At 36.6% G+C, this 14,202-nt stretch overlaps 1 protein-coding gene and 1 long non-coding RNA gene across 4 annotated transcripts in view; one reads left to right on the forward strand and one right to left on the reverse strand.

Moving 5' to 3' along the window:
* LOC120307726 (zinc finger protein 318-like) overlaps nt 1–4,587 on the forward strand; it is a 30,383-nt gene extending 25,796 nt beyond the window's left edge. Inside the window, exons 10-11 of one of the 3 annotated variants that reach the window (XR_005556626.1) lie at nt 262–4,240; nt 4,357–4,587. Coding sequence is in view for 2 of the 3 variants with exons in the window: in XM_039342795.1 (XP_039198729.1) it covers nt 262–3,549; nt 4,357–4,443 (3,375 nt within the window). In the remaining variant the exon portion in view is untranslated. Of the gene's footprint in view, nt 1–261 lie in introns of all 3 variants that reach the window. The other 2 variants (XM_039342796.1, XM_039342795.1) reach the window with 2 other exon arrangements.
* On the reverse strand, nt 3,818–14,197 carry LOC120307732. Its single transcript, XR_005556629.1, has 3 exons — nt 13,913–14,197; nt 10,809–11,027; nt 3,818–7,938 (listed from the first exon to the last, which is right to left on the reverse strand). It is a non-coding gene; the product is annotated as an uncharacterized LOC120307732 (long non-coding RNA).
* Nucleotides 14,198–14,202: the final 5 nt, after the last annotated feature.

Consider the following 14,202-nt stretch of genomic DNA (forward strand, 5'->3'; position numbering starts at 1 on the left):
GCAAGTGCAGACTGTGCTGAAAAATCAGATATCATCTCAATATTCTTAACTTAGTAGAAATTCAAAAGTTTTGTAATGCTTGTCTTGTGCTTCTTAAAAGGTATACATTTGTTATCCCCCCCCCAGCCTCTTTTCCAGTAAATACAATTAATTCATCAGATAGTAGAATAAGAAATAGAATAAATTAAGAATCCAGACTTATTCCAATGGCGAATTGATGCATTAAGTAACAGTGCTGAAATGTTTCCTTCCACCCCATAGAAACATGTGGATGAGAATCCTCTCTATGAAGAAAGGCGAAATCTGGATCATCAGGCAGGATTATCTGTGATTCAGGAAACTGAACGCAGGCTGAGACGGAAACTGTGTGAAAAACAAAAAGAGGAAAAAGATGAGAAGACAACAAAAATAGCGAAGAAAGAAGAAACAAAGAATATTAAAGAACTAGGAGATGGGAATAATGAATATGAAATTAGTAAAAAGAAAGAAATCCCTAATGGTGAAAAATGTGGGATTAAACTTAAATTGAAAAAAGATGACAAAGAAATAGAAAAGAAGGAAGACAGAAAAGAGGAATCTGAAAAGGAGTCAAAACTAACAACTTTTGGAAAATTCAGTTGGAGAAAGAGTGAGAGAGATGAAAAAAATCAGGGGAAAGATGTAGCTGTTTCTAAAGAAGAGAGCCCTGAGGAAAGTAAAGATAAAGAAAGTAAGTCCCAAAGCGGAAAACAAAATTCAAAGCCTATTGCAATTAAGTTATCTGGAAAAACGGTTATTCCACATACAAGCCCCTGGACACCAGTTGTTTCAACTTCATCGCAAGCCAAAATCCGCCCCAATTTACCAATCCCAGTGATGGTTCTAAGGAAGACTGCAGTTACAACAGTAAGCAAGCCAGCACCCCTAAATACTTTTTTGTCTATAAAATCTTCTGGTACCACTGCCAAACCTTTGCCGGTGGTCAAAGAGGGAAATCCAGACATTGTTTTGCCACCAGATATTATATCAAAAGCATTTGGGGGAGAAGTAGTAGTTTTAAAGGGACCACAGGAGGATATAAAGGTACCTGAAGAAGCAGAGGAAGGGGATCATGAAAGTGAGACAAAGGCCATGGAACAAGCAAATGTAACGAAGGCCCAGGAGCACGCAGAGGTAGTGGCAAAAGCTCAGGCCAAGGCACGGGAGCTTGCAGCAATGGTGAAAAAACAAGATGTCTCACAAATGACAAACGCAAATGAACAGTCTCTGACTTTTGAGAGGCCCCATAGGCGCCCTCCTCTACTGCCGCTACCTCCAGGACCACCACTGTCACTATCTGTACCACAGCCACCACCCATAGTATTTGCCCCTCCACCCCCTCTGCCACCAAAACAACTGGTTATTCTGGCAGATGATATGGCACCCGGTGTATCTGAGGATGATAAGAACATATTGGAGATGCCCATGTGTCCTCGCCCCTTGCCACCTCCATCTGTTTTTGGAGAGCATGTTAAAACATTAAAGAAAAAGAACTCTTCTCTGGCTGCCGGTAATGCTAAAGATCTGTATGACATTTTTTACAATAGTAGTGGGATGAATCCAGCTGAGAGCAAGCTAGTGAATTCTGCAGTTTCAGATAAAGGAAAATGGAATCCTACTGAGAAGGAGAAAAATGCAAACCTACAGGTAAATTCCCAGTCAAGTTGTAACCCTTTTTCAGAGGAATCCCTTTGCAGTGTATACACTTCCTCAGCTAGGAACCTAGAAACAGAGGAAGTAAAAGATGAGAAAATGGTGACAACCGATGAAGAAATTATTGAAATCAAAGCCAGTGTCGAGAGGGACTTAGATAAAGTCTCCTTTTCAGATATACAGTCTACATTGTCAGAAGCAGATGATTTAGCAAGTAGTACCTCTTATCCATTCCATAATGAGGAAGAAATGGGAATTCCTGTTCCATCTGAATTTAACAAGAAATTATCCGAACCTGAGAAAACTGAGTTAGCTGTGCAGATAGAAAAAATGAGCCCTCTTCCTTTGGAAGGCTTTAATGAGCCATCTGTTAGCCTTGAGACAACAGAACATGACATTTCTGATGATCGATCCGTCACACAATTCTCAGAAATCTCTAACAATCTTCTAGAAACTCTCTCTGATTCTGCGCAAAATGTCAGTTATTCTAAAGAAGAATCAACTGATCTAAAACTAGACACTAAGGAATGCAATAGTGGTAAAAGTCCTCAGCCTTCAGATTCAGAGCTAAACAAAGATGAATTAAACTCTTTCCTTACAAACAGTGAACAAGAGGATTTGAATGGTTCTCAGTTAAAGGGTGGTGAGGATTTCAGTGTAGTTAATATTCTAAAATCTGAAGAGATTACAGATGAGAACTTTGTTAATGTAACAACAATAAGCACCACAATAGAGAAACATGAACAAATCAATCAGTTCCCATTAAGCTGTGAAACCAAGGAACTCCAAGTGGGAAAAACAGAAGCATTGGATAGTATTTCTTCTACAAATGAAATTAAACCCAGTTATGTGGAATTTATGTTTATAAAACATGATACACAAAAATCTTCTGTCTCTGATTTGGAATTAAGTGGCAATGAAGAGAGAAGAACTGTAGAAACAGAAAGTGCTAATTTTTCAACTATACAGCCAGAAATGGGCCAAGAAATACTAGATCCTCTTCCAACAGAAATCAGTATTGGGCATCTTGGAGAGGTGACTCTTTCCTTCACAGATCTGAATACTGAAGTATTGAATACCTCAGCAGCTGATAATTTTGACTTAAACAATACATATCCAGAACTTAGTTTTGAACAGTCTACTACTTTTTCTCTGGATTTAGAAAATGAAGGAGTCTCTCCAAAATCTGATGAAACAAAGACTATAGATTCTCCCAGACTGAAACCAAATTTGGAATTAGAAACCATTGATTTCACTCTGGGAAATATTTCAGTGGAACATGAAGTGGTAGATATTCTGCCAACTGAAATTTTAAACGAGGACAATGCAGACAGTCCAAAGTTAGAAATGGTTGCACCTATTTGTTTAGAGTCTAGCAAAATGAGTGAATTGGACACTGACCCACCAGTGATTGAATCTGAAATAATTAATTTTGTTGCATTTACCCCTGATGATCAAGAGGAGAAATTTTGCTCCATGGTTTCAGATGCAATTATTCCATATGTGGTGTCTTCTGCATCAAAGAATGACGTGGCAGAAGTAAGCATGCCCCTTGTTCAATTGCAGGATATGTCTTCTGTTTCCATGCCCCAACCCCCCTATAGTAGCAAAGCAGACACGCCTGATAAACTGTTGTGGAGCTATAGTGGGGAAAATGTACAAAACCAAGCTGTGACATGCATGGAATGCATCCTTCCAAAGCTAAAGGAATCTGTAGAAGTGGGGGGTTCAGGTGACAGTGAGTTGTATAGTTTCAAGAATCAAATGCAGACATCCATAGATAAACTAAAAAAGACAGAGGAAGAAAAGAATGATGATAAATGTGAAGTTAAAAATAAGTTGGCTTCAGAAGTAACTGACATATCTGCAGAGCAACTGGTAAGTACAGACAAAATTGTTACAAATCTCTAATTGTTACAAATCTCTAAGTAGCAATTGTTGACATTTTGTAAATATTATATTATAGCTTAATAAGTTGAAAATATAGCTTGCAATAGTCTTTCTCAAAAAAACCTAAAATTCTGCCTAAAATGTAAGCTGTATTGTATATATCTGATTGTGTAAAATATTTGTTTTTCAGTCTTGGACTTCCAGCCATTAAAAATGGATTTCTCATCCGTAGTATGTGTTTCAGCTATGGTTTGGGTTTTTTTTTTAATTATTATTTCTGTTAAACTGTGACTGTACTTTTTACATTTTTCTTTGACTTTTTATGGTTTCTGATTTATACAGCTTTTGTAAATAACATTCCAAGTGCAACACTGACAAGTGCAAGGACATGTGTTCAGGACTTGAGAAAAAAAGAAGGCTCTTGCTGAACCATTTAAGCAGAAAGTTTCTTTGAAACAATTTGCATGTTTCATTGCACAAAATGTAAAATGCATGAAAAGTGTTCTGCATTTTTCATCATGCAGAAGATTGTTCTGCAATTTTTTACTTGTTATTATCTTGTTGAACTACACCTGTAATCAAGACTGATGCCATATTGTATAAAATCCTGTGTGGATGCCATCTCACTGAGCAAAGGAGAAATATCTATCGACTCACTTTTGGAGAAAGAAAATCTTTGGTAAGGCTATGGCCCATCAATTGGACTCTGCATATTGAGGTCACTTGCATGATTTAAAAATCACATTTTATTTTACTACGTTGTGGTACAGTAACTGTTTGTGTTAAATTGTTTAGCAGCTGCCTAACTCAGAAGAAATGGAAGATCTGAACTTTGCTCTCTGGATTGGATTCCCATCATATAACCAGTCATTACATGCCTGAATGAATCCCTGAGCTACAAAAATACTGTTTTGTGAAGGTTTTCAGTTATACAACTTGTCAAGAAACGCAGTAATGCTTGCATGGATTTATCTAAAAGATTTTATCTGTAAATCTAAAATAAACCCATGATGATCTGCGACATGATAAATATTTTTTCTGTGTCTTTTTTCTGTCTACTTCTATAAGTAGTGTTTGGATTCTGTGGTTGAGATAAAGCTGATGAAAATCTTCCTTAAGTTTTTCATCTTTCAAATTCATCTGATCAGCTTCTTAAGAGAAGAAACTGCTTAAACATTGCAAAGAATTGTACACTTTCCATTTTAAAAGTAAATTTGTTTTGAATTTTAAATATATTGGTTCCATCATACAAGATCAGTGTGGATAGGAGATGTGAAATACTTTGCAAAAACAAGAAAAAATATACTTCAGTAGAAATAAATGGCAATATTAGAAATCATTTCTTGTGAATGTACGATCCCCTAAATTATGAAATGTTTCTAAACCTACTACAGTGCTTTACTAACCACTTTCTTTTTGTGCTTTGACTCGTGGCATGTACATGGATAAGTCTGCAGTTTTCATAGCAATGTTTTTGAAAAATCATTTGCCATGGACCTATTCCTAGGGCTAAGAGAGAATGACTGGCCCAAAGTCTCCTAGCTGGCTTTATGCATAACTCAGTATTAGAATTCATAGTCACCTAATTTCAACACCAATCAGAATTTAGGTTCCCAGCTAGCAACCTGAGGTGATCAAAATAGCACATGGTAACCAATGATAGAAATTATCAGATGTAGGATAGCATAAATTAAATATTAGTTTATAACTAAGAAATATAACTTAGAAATATAACTAAATTGTAATTTGTCTGTTTGCATCAAAGGTAACTAGGAATTACATGGTTTAATTGTACAGTTGTCTTACTTATGTCTGTATAAAATATATTCATTAATAAATATTTATATCCTGCTCAATCCAGAAAATTCAAAATAACTTACAAATTATAATAATATAATAATGATAGCAAAACAAAATTACAACATCATGAGATGCTGTGGCTTGCACCCCACATACTAGGTCAACTTGTTAAGCGTGGAATGCCAGTAAGTAAATGGAGATAAATCTGTTCATCCTTCACTGTTTTGTTGTATACTTCTGATGATTTAAGGGGTTGATTAAGGAAGCAAGTTTAATATACAATGTTATTCTAGTAAAATTAATTATTGCGTTTCCTAGCACTATCCTACCAAGGTACTAAATGTACAAACTTTTATTCTGCCTTCAATAACTTTTTATAACTTTTACAATAAGGCTCTGAAGCATATTAAGATTAAGAGATGGCAACTGGCCCAAGTCCAGACATTGAGCTTTACAGGGTCTCCCCACTCCAGGACTATATTCATTATACAACAGAGGGTCTTGTAATTTCTCTTATTCTGGATCAGATTATTATAGCAATCTCTTCCTCGATATACATCAGGCCCCACTCATTAACCTTTATGAAAATCATTTTAAGATTTTGCTCTCCCACCATGCATTCAAGGACAGTTGAATGGGAGTCCCCCTATGATTGTTTTGTTGTATAGCCATTTTATGTTTGTATTTATATATTGTCTATGTTTTGTTTCATGGGTGATTTTTACTCTATGCTTTTACTATTTATGAGTTGAGGGGCCTTACACATCTTACAAATCAATAATCTGGACTAAGGTCTTAAGATTCTGAATAGAATTCCTACTCATTATGTTATATATGAAGTAGAATATATAACATAATGTAAGCTTCAAGAGGAAAATCATCATCATTTAGTCCATAATAAGCCAGGGATGAGTACAGTTACAAAGAAACAAGTATGGATAATAAGCAGTAGCTGCAGATGGTCAGTGAGAAAAAAACTAGAAAAACTCATAAATATAAAACACCTTCAAGTGGACAAGCAAATGTGGAAAAAAGAGTAGTGGTGGCAGAGGCAATAGTGGTTGGTGTGCTTGGTGTTATAACAAAAGATGTGAGAAAGTGATCAAATATAATATGAAGGGACAGAATCAGCTCATCAATTACACAAAAAAAGTAGCATTACTTGGAACAGTAACTTCTATTGAACAATATCCTAGATCCTTGGGAAGTATCCAGTAATCAAAAGTATCAAGTCTAGTCAGAGCCATTGACTTAGGTTACTTGTAAACATTTGAACTACAAGTCTGTTGACATCACAATCAACATTGTTATTTACACAAACTATATTGTTGATTGTGATGTCAACAGAATTGTAGTTTAAATGTTTACAAGTAACCTAAGTCAATTAGTATTGAAAACATGACTTAGATTTAGATAGATCTTAGATAGAGCCGTGATGGCGCAATGGTCAGAATGCAGTATTGCAGGCTACTTCTGCCAGCTGCCTGCAGTTTGACAGTTTTATTCTCACTGGCTCCAGGTTGACTCAGCCTTCCATCCTTCTCAGGTGGATAAAATGGGGACCCAGATTGTTGGGGGTAACATGCTGACTCTAAACCACTTAGAGAGGGCTGTAAAGCACTGTGAAGCAGTATATAAGTCTAAGTGCTATTGCTAGATTTGATTCTGCATTTAATGGATAAACTTATATTTAATAATTGGAAGAGATTACCTTTGTATGCAGATTAAGAATGCGTGAAATTGTATAACCAACGATAATCTTTAAAAATTGTTCTGAACTATATATTATTTTAGAAACTTCAAGAACAATGCAAAAGAAATTATTGCTGTCTATTGGGGTAAGAAGTGTGATTTTACAGATAAATTCTTGCTCTTAACCTTTTCTTCTGAATGTTGAAAATTTGCAGGAACTCTTCAAATATCTTACAGAAATGAATGTTACGGCTTAAAATTTTTTAGCCCTTTTTTTCAAAATAGTTCCGCTACTGCAGTGGTAGGCAACCTTGGTTCTTTTATGACTCGTGGACTTCAACTACCAGAATTCCTGAGTCAGCATGGCTGACTCAGGAATTCTGGGAGTTGAAGTCCACGAGTCATAAAAGAGCCAAGGTTGCCTACCCCTGCGCTAGTGGTTCATTTGAAACTGATGTATCTTTAAAGTCCAAGATCACATTTTATTATTCTCACATGGAATCTGGATTAGCATATCTTTTCCAAAGTGAAAAACTGCAGGAAGGCTCGACTTTCAGATTTTAATAGCTGAAAGAGAAGGGGGAAGAGGTCATCATCCACATTCTGGAGGGATTATAATGTGACAAATTAATTTCCCTTGTTCCTATTTTAAGTGGCCAGTTTGCAAATACATTTAAAATGTGTAAACATGATTAGGGAGATCTGCTGTAAATGGCAATTTATACATAGGCAGTGTTGCTATTGCCACACAGTTTCAAGCAACAGATATATCAATACTTACAATTCCTTTGGAACATTGCATGAGGCTTTATTTGAGGCATGTCACATTAAGCTCTTGCTCACTTATTCTTTCTGGACCATTACTGTTTTCTTGCATTGAGCCTCCTGCATTAGAGTGTTATGGAAAATCCTGTTATGGAAAATAAGTTCTGTACAGTGGTATCGTTTATCCTGTATAATGTTTTGAGATAGAGGGAGAACTTTACAACACTATGGTAGTTGGTACTAAATCTCTACATGCTGTGTTACACGCTGGAAAAAAAATATCAAGCTACATGCATATTAGTCTCCATGTTAACAATGTTATTGCTGTTCAGCAGGATAGATATCTATGCTGGAAACCTTGAGAAATTCTCTTAGAAGTGCATAGCAAATCACTTGGAAAAAAAAATAACTGGAGAAATGCACATCCAAAATTGTATACTACCCACTGAAGTAATGAATTTCTAAAAATACATTTTTTTCAAACATTAATTTTTAATTTTTCACAGTAATAGGAGTTCAAAATATAAGATGCTCAGGTTTCCAAGACAGTTTTGACAGAAATCTGGATTCTGACGAATAAATCTGAGCATAAGTATATAATTTTTCTACAAGTCTTTTTTGTACTGAAACTATACTGAGAACTTGCTTTCTTCATTAATTTGTATTTAAATATATTTCTACATTTTATACACAATTAGATATTGAAAGAATTTTAGAACTAGGAAAAATCTTTACTTTGATTGAAGCAATTATGGAATGTCATGCTCAGACAGTTCATTTTTATCACAGTATGTGTATTTAAATGCATTTAAACTTCCATCAATTTCAGTAATTTAGATTCATATTTTTTAATTCAGAACTAGATTGATTAAGAAATCCTTTTTGATTGGTTCCAATAATGTTTCATAATATTAAGGTACATTAATTTTGGTTTTGGTTGAAATTTTCCTCAGTCTCAGACATAAATATAGCAATTTTAGTATTTATTATTAATTATTACTTAAACTTTTATTCTGCCCATCTCACTCAGCTAAATAATAATATATAAATAGTAATATAACTGTGTATGTGTATGTAAAAACTTATTAGAAAGTCATTGCAATAAAACACATTGATCTTGCTAATTTTATGTAAGTTAGCAGTAACTCCTGAGACTGAAAATACTTAATTATCAGATTCATAATCTTAAAATAATTCTGTGTGGATCAGCTAATTCTGATCTGAACCTTCAGACACAATCATTTATAGGGATAGACGATGGGACTTCAGTCTTAATTGGAGGTAAGTTCTATTAAGCTCAATTGAATAAATACTTTAGTTAATAATAACATTCATACTACCATATCTACTTTTCTTTTACTGTTGGATCAGTGAGGTGATATTTGGTAACATTCTGCTTCTAGTTAAGATATAGCTAAGATGAAAGCAACACATTAGTTTTTCAGGAACTTTTATAGGACTAGTGAACTGAAAGGATTGTACTAGCATGAGAAACCTTTATCTTGCCTGGCATTGACATAAAATGTGGGAGGGTGGGTGGGTGGATGGATGGATGGATGATCAGGCTAATATCTGTGTTTGTATGTGCACGCACAAGCTATAAAAAGTTCAGGCCCCATTCCAGGCCCCTCTTGCTGGCCACCATGATATATACAATGATGGAGAATAAACAAAAACATAATTTGTAGTATTCCATTAATATTTGCTCAATGTAACATCTCAATTCATTTTCAAAAAAATCTTAGTGCTAAATAAGTGCTTCAATTATTTCTATAAAATACAGAAAAGATCTTGAAAAAATAATGCAGTGTGCAACTCATAATTTATGTAAGATTCAAGATATATTTAATTCCTTTCATTTCTATTTTTACTGAGGCATTTTAATTTTCCGATTACTTGAACTGATGGATTTTAATGGTATTAAGGTTAGTATTCATTTATTTTGCTTTTATAACTTGATTTGATGCAGATATCCCCCCCCCCCGACATCACTTATAGGGGAGAATACTTTTATTAAGAGAAACAGCTATAGATACTGCAGAAAATGTTTTATTGCTTGTTGCTAGAATCTTCAATATGATTATAGAAATATATTTTTTTGCTATGTCTTAAATTCATTAAAATTATTATAAAATTACTTTGGTATCTGGCTGTTGTGTCAACTGTTCTGTTTATGATTGTCAGTAGCTCTTTGATAGTTCAATAATTCCTCAAGATATCATTTATAAAATATGTATGCTTCCCAACTCTGAAACAATGATATTTATAAGGAGTGTGGAAAGGAGGCTAATAAGACAATTACCTAAGTAATATTTTATGTATTGGAAACATGAAATACTTTATTTCTCATTTGTCTAGGTGAAAATGGTAGATGAAATAGAAAGTATTTCCCTCAGTTTCCATCTTTGAGATTCATAAAGATAATCCAGCAGAAATAATGGATGGGTGTCATTCTCAAGGGTGTCATTCTGTGTCCTGAGGTAGAAACAGTTATGCCTGAAGTGAAAAATGTTAGTGATTTGGAGCCCTGTTCAGGTTGCACATCAATTAGGTTGCTTGCATAGATGTGCCTACAGTTGCTTTGGGTGTGATGGGTGGTGGAGGATTGAAAGCACTGTAGGTACTTCTGTTGTGGAACCAGCTTCCCTCTTATGTATCCATGGAGCACTTCACCTTTATTAATAAAGACTCAAACTTTTCAGTCAAGAAAAGCAAAGCCTGACAAAATTTATACCTTGTGTAAAGCCTTGGAAGTGGTGCAGGGTTGTTTTTTTTTAGGATAGAGTTTTCCCTTTCTTGGATTTAGTTTAAAATTAGAAGTTTCTTTGTTAGATTTATATTGCCACCACTCAGTCTTAGTGACTATGCAACTTAACATACAATAAAAAACTCAATATAAAATATAAAACAGTAACCCTCTAACCCTACCTGGCGACAACACACAATCAAATGAACCACTTATTTATGTATTTATAAAATTTATTTGTTACCCATCTTGTATCCAGTGACTGGGTGGATACATAGTTCCTGAATGTTGGATCAAACATCAAGATGCCGTTGCTGATACTTAAAGCGGGGAGGCAAGGAATGTTGCAGGTCCTTAGGAGGTATATCTAGTGGGAACCAGAAGGGCCTTTTCCATCATCATCCCCAACCTCCATTTGGACACTTTCACAAGGTCATCGCAATGTAAAAAAGATGCTAAGACTCTAGAAAGAGTACAGAGAAGAGCAACAAAGATGATTAGGGGACTGGAGGCTAAAACATATAAGGAATGGTTGCTGGAATTGGGTATGTCTAGTTTAACTAAGAGAAGGACGAGGTGGGACATGATAGGAGTGTTCCAATATCTTGGGCTGCAACAAAGAAAAGGGAGTCAAGCTATTCTCCAAGGTGCCTGAAAGCAGGACGAGAAGCAACGGATGGAAACTGATCAAGGAGAAAAGCAACTTAGAATTAAGGAGAAACTTCCTGACAATTAGAACAATTAACCAATGGAACAACCTGCCTCCAGAAGCGGTGAATGCTCCAACACTGGAGGTTTTTAAGAAGAGACTGGACAGCCATTTGTCTGAAATGGTGTAGAGTTCCTTCCTGAGCAGGGGGTTGGACTCGATGACCTCCAAGGTCCTTTCCAACTTTTTATTATTATTATCATTATCATCATTATCATCTCTTAAAATATTTTGAAGGTGATCCTTCAGTTGAGAAATCCTGAAAACAAAAAACTTATTTACAGCTAATCAGTGGGAGAGCACAAAACATGGCAATACATTGAGGCTTGTCAAGATAAGCTACCTTCCTGGAGTATACGGATTCCTTCTACCCATTCTTACTAAATATCTTTTGTAATAGCATCTCTCCGTGTTGATATGGTGGCTAAAAGTCTGTGCAAAACAGGAAGCGACTAGCAAGACAGGTGAGCCAAAAAAAGTGGATCACTCACAAGCTGTATAAGGTGATAATACTGTATTGAAAAGAAAATATCACTCAATCTTCATTCTGATCAATGACCAGCTTAAAACAGACAACAGTCTGTTTTACAACAAAGGAATTTTTTTATCATCCAGAACACAGAATAATGATTTTAAATTATAAGAAGACAAGTTGGAATAGAAAGTTACAGGTGGGCTTTCTTTCTTTTTTTTAATAAAAAGTTTTTATTTTCCATTTAATCATCATACAAAATACAATTTACAAAATAAAATAAATTCATGACCATTGGTATCGCCTGCCCATTCCCCCCAGGCTGCGTCCACCCTCTTTAAACCTTCCCTACTTCCCTCCTCTTTCTCTCCTCCCCTCCTATTCTCTCCCCTCCCCTTCTCCTCTTACCATCCTACTTCCTCCCTACACCTTCCTCCCCTCTCATCCCTCTCAGACACATGAACGCAGCATAGGGGAAGCAGCACCTCTCTCATAAACTACCATATCTATATTATCCTTACCCACCCACTCACTGTCAGGTGGGCTTTCTTTAACTTGATGTTTAAATAGAAGCTAGCCAATCATCTCCCCCAAATAATCTTGGATTCCTGCACTGAGCAGATAAGATAACCTCTAGTGTCATTTTTTTTTACTGTGGGCACAACGGCACACATCAAAAATGAAATTTAGTTGCCCGCTCTCAAAGTGAAACATACATGACACACACCTAAACATACTATGAACATGTACAGACCCACATCCCTATATATACGTAGCAAATAAATATTAAATACTGTACATCTTGAATATATAACGGAAGGAAGAAATTTGAGAGTTCACAAGGTTAATGGTGTATGGGATGAAACTATGGCTGAATCTGGATATTCTGCTACGGATACCACGAAGCCTCCTCTCAGAAGGAAACAAGGAAAACAGGTTGTGGAGAGGTTGTGTAGTGTCCCAGATAATCTTGCGGACCCTGCTCAAACAACGCTTCTGTGCTATGTCCTGGATGGGAGGGAGGGAACTGCCAATGATCTTTTTGGCCATTCTCACCACTCTCTGCACCGCCTTCCTGTCTGAAGCAGTGATGCCTCCAAACCAGACCATGATGCTGTATGACAGGATGCTCTCGATTGTCCCCCTGTAGAAAATGGTCAGGACAGGGGAAGGAAGATGTGCTTTTCTCATGCGACGCAGAAAATGCAGGCACTGCTGTGCCTGCTTCACCAGTTTCTCGCTGTTGAGCGACCAAGTCAGCCTACTTGTTAGCTGCACACCCAAGAATTTGATGCTGGTAACCATCTCCACGGGTGAATCATTAATGCACAGAGAAGTGCGGCTGTGCCTGCCTTTTCTGAAATCAACAATGATCTCTTTAGTTTTTCCGGTATTTAAAACTAGGCTGTTTTCCTTACACCAGTTCACCAACCCCTCAACCTCCTTGCGGTAAGCTTCCACCTTGTCATCCTGAATAAGGCCCACTACTGTTGTATCATCATTGTATCATAATAAAAGTTGGAAGGGACTTTGGAGGTCATCTAGTCCAACCCTGCCTATACCATTTCAGACAAATGACTGTCCAGTCTCTTCTTAAAAACTTCCAGTGTTGGAGCATTCACCGCTTCTGGAGGCAGTTTGCTCCACTGATTAATTGTACTGTAAGGAAGTTTCTCCTTAGTTCTAGGTTGCTTCTCTCTTTGATTAGTTTCCATCCGTTGCTTCCTGTCTTGCCTTCAGGTGCTTTGGAGAATAGCTTGACTCCCTCTTCTATGTGACAACCCCAGATAGTTGAATTCAGTGGCTTCGGTGTCCTCTTCCAACTCAATTTTTTTTTTTTTTTTGCAGTTAATCTTGGCATTGATCTATATTCAAATTTTGCTTTTCTATCAAGAGTGGCTAACGTAATAAGTTCAAAACGCACCACCTAGTGGTAATAAAGGAACTAAACTGAAATATAACGTCGAGATGGTCCTCTGATGCTGCTGCTAGACGCTTACTTTCACAAAAGTCCTCAATCGCACGAGGGAGCTAAAAGGTGCTCTCGACTCGAAAGGTTAATCGCGCATAACCAGCTCCCGTAGGTTACAGAAGCACCTAATAGCATGCTGGGATTTGTAGTTTTATCAAGAGAACGACTGTCGCCTGAAGTACTTTTGTCACTTACCCCTCTACGTCATTCTTTCCTTTTAGGCCTAACGCTTTCCAACGTGGTCTCCTCACAGATGCAGAAAAAAGAAAGCTATTCTTTGTATAGCTGTCCTGTGCTATGCCTGCCAGAATATGCTTAGTGCGCTTCGAAGCCGACCATTTTTACCCTCAGAGACAAAGGCAGAATTTTCTCAAACTGACACGTTCTAATGAAGCGAGAGGGAAAAAGCCGGCAAGTTTAGAAGACGCAGAGCGCAACCTATTTAACCAGGCATTTGCTTGGGCGACCTTTCAAAGGCAGGTGAG

This window comes from Crotalus tigris, unplaced genomic scaffold (genome assembly GCF_016545835.1).
Source record: "Crotalus tigris isolate CLP2741 ecotype Arizona unplaced genomic scaffold, ASM1654583v1 scf7180000017812.1200847, whole genome shotgun sequence".
NCBI classification, from domain to species: Eukaryota; Metazoa; Chordata; class Lepidosauria; order Squamata; family Viperidae; genus Crotalus; species Crotalus tigris.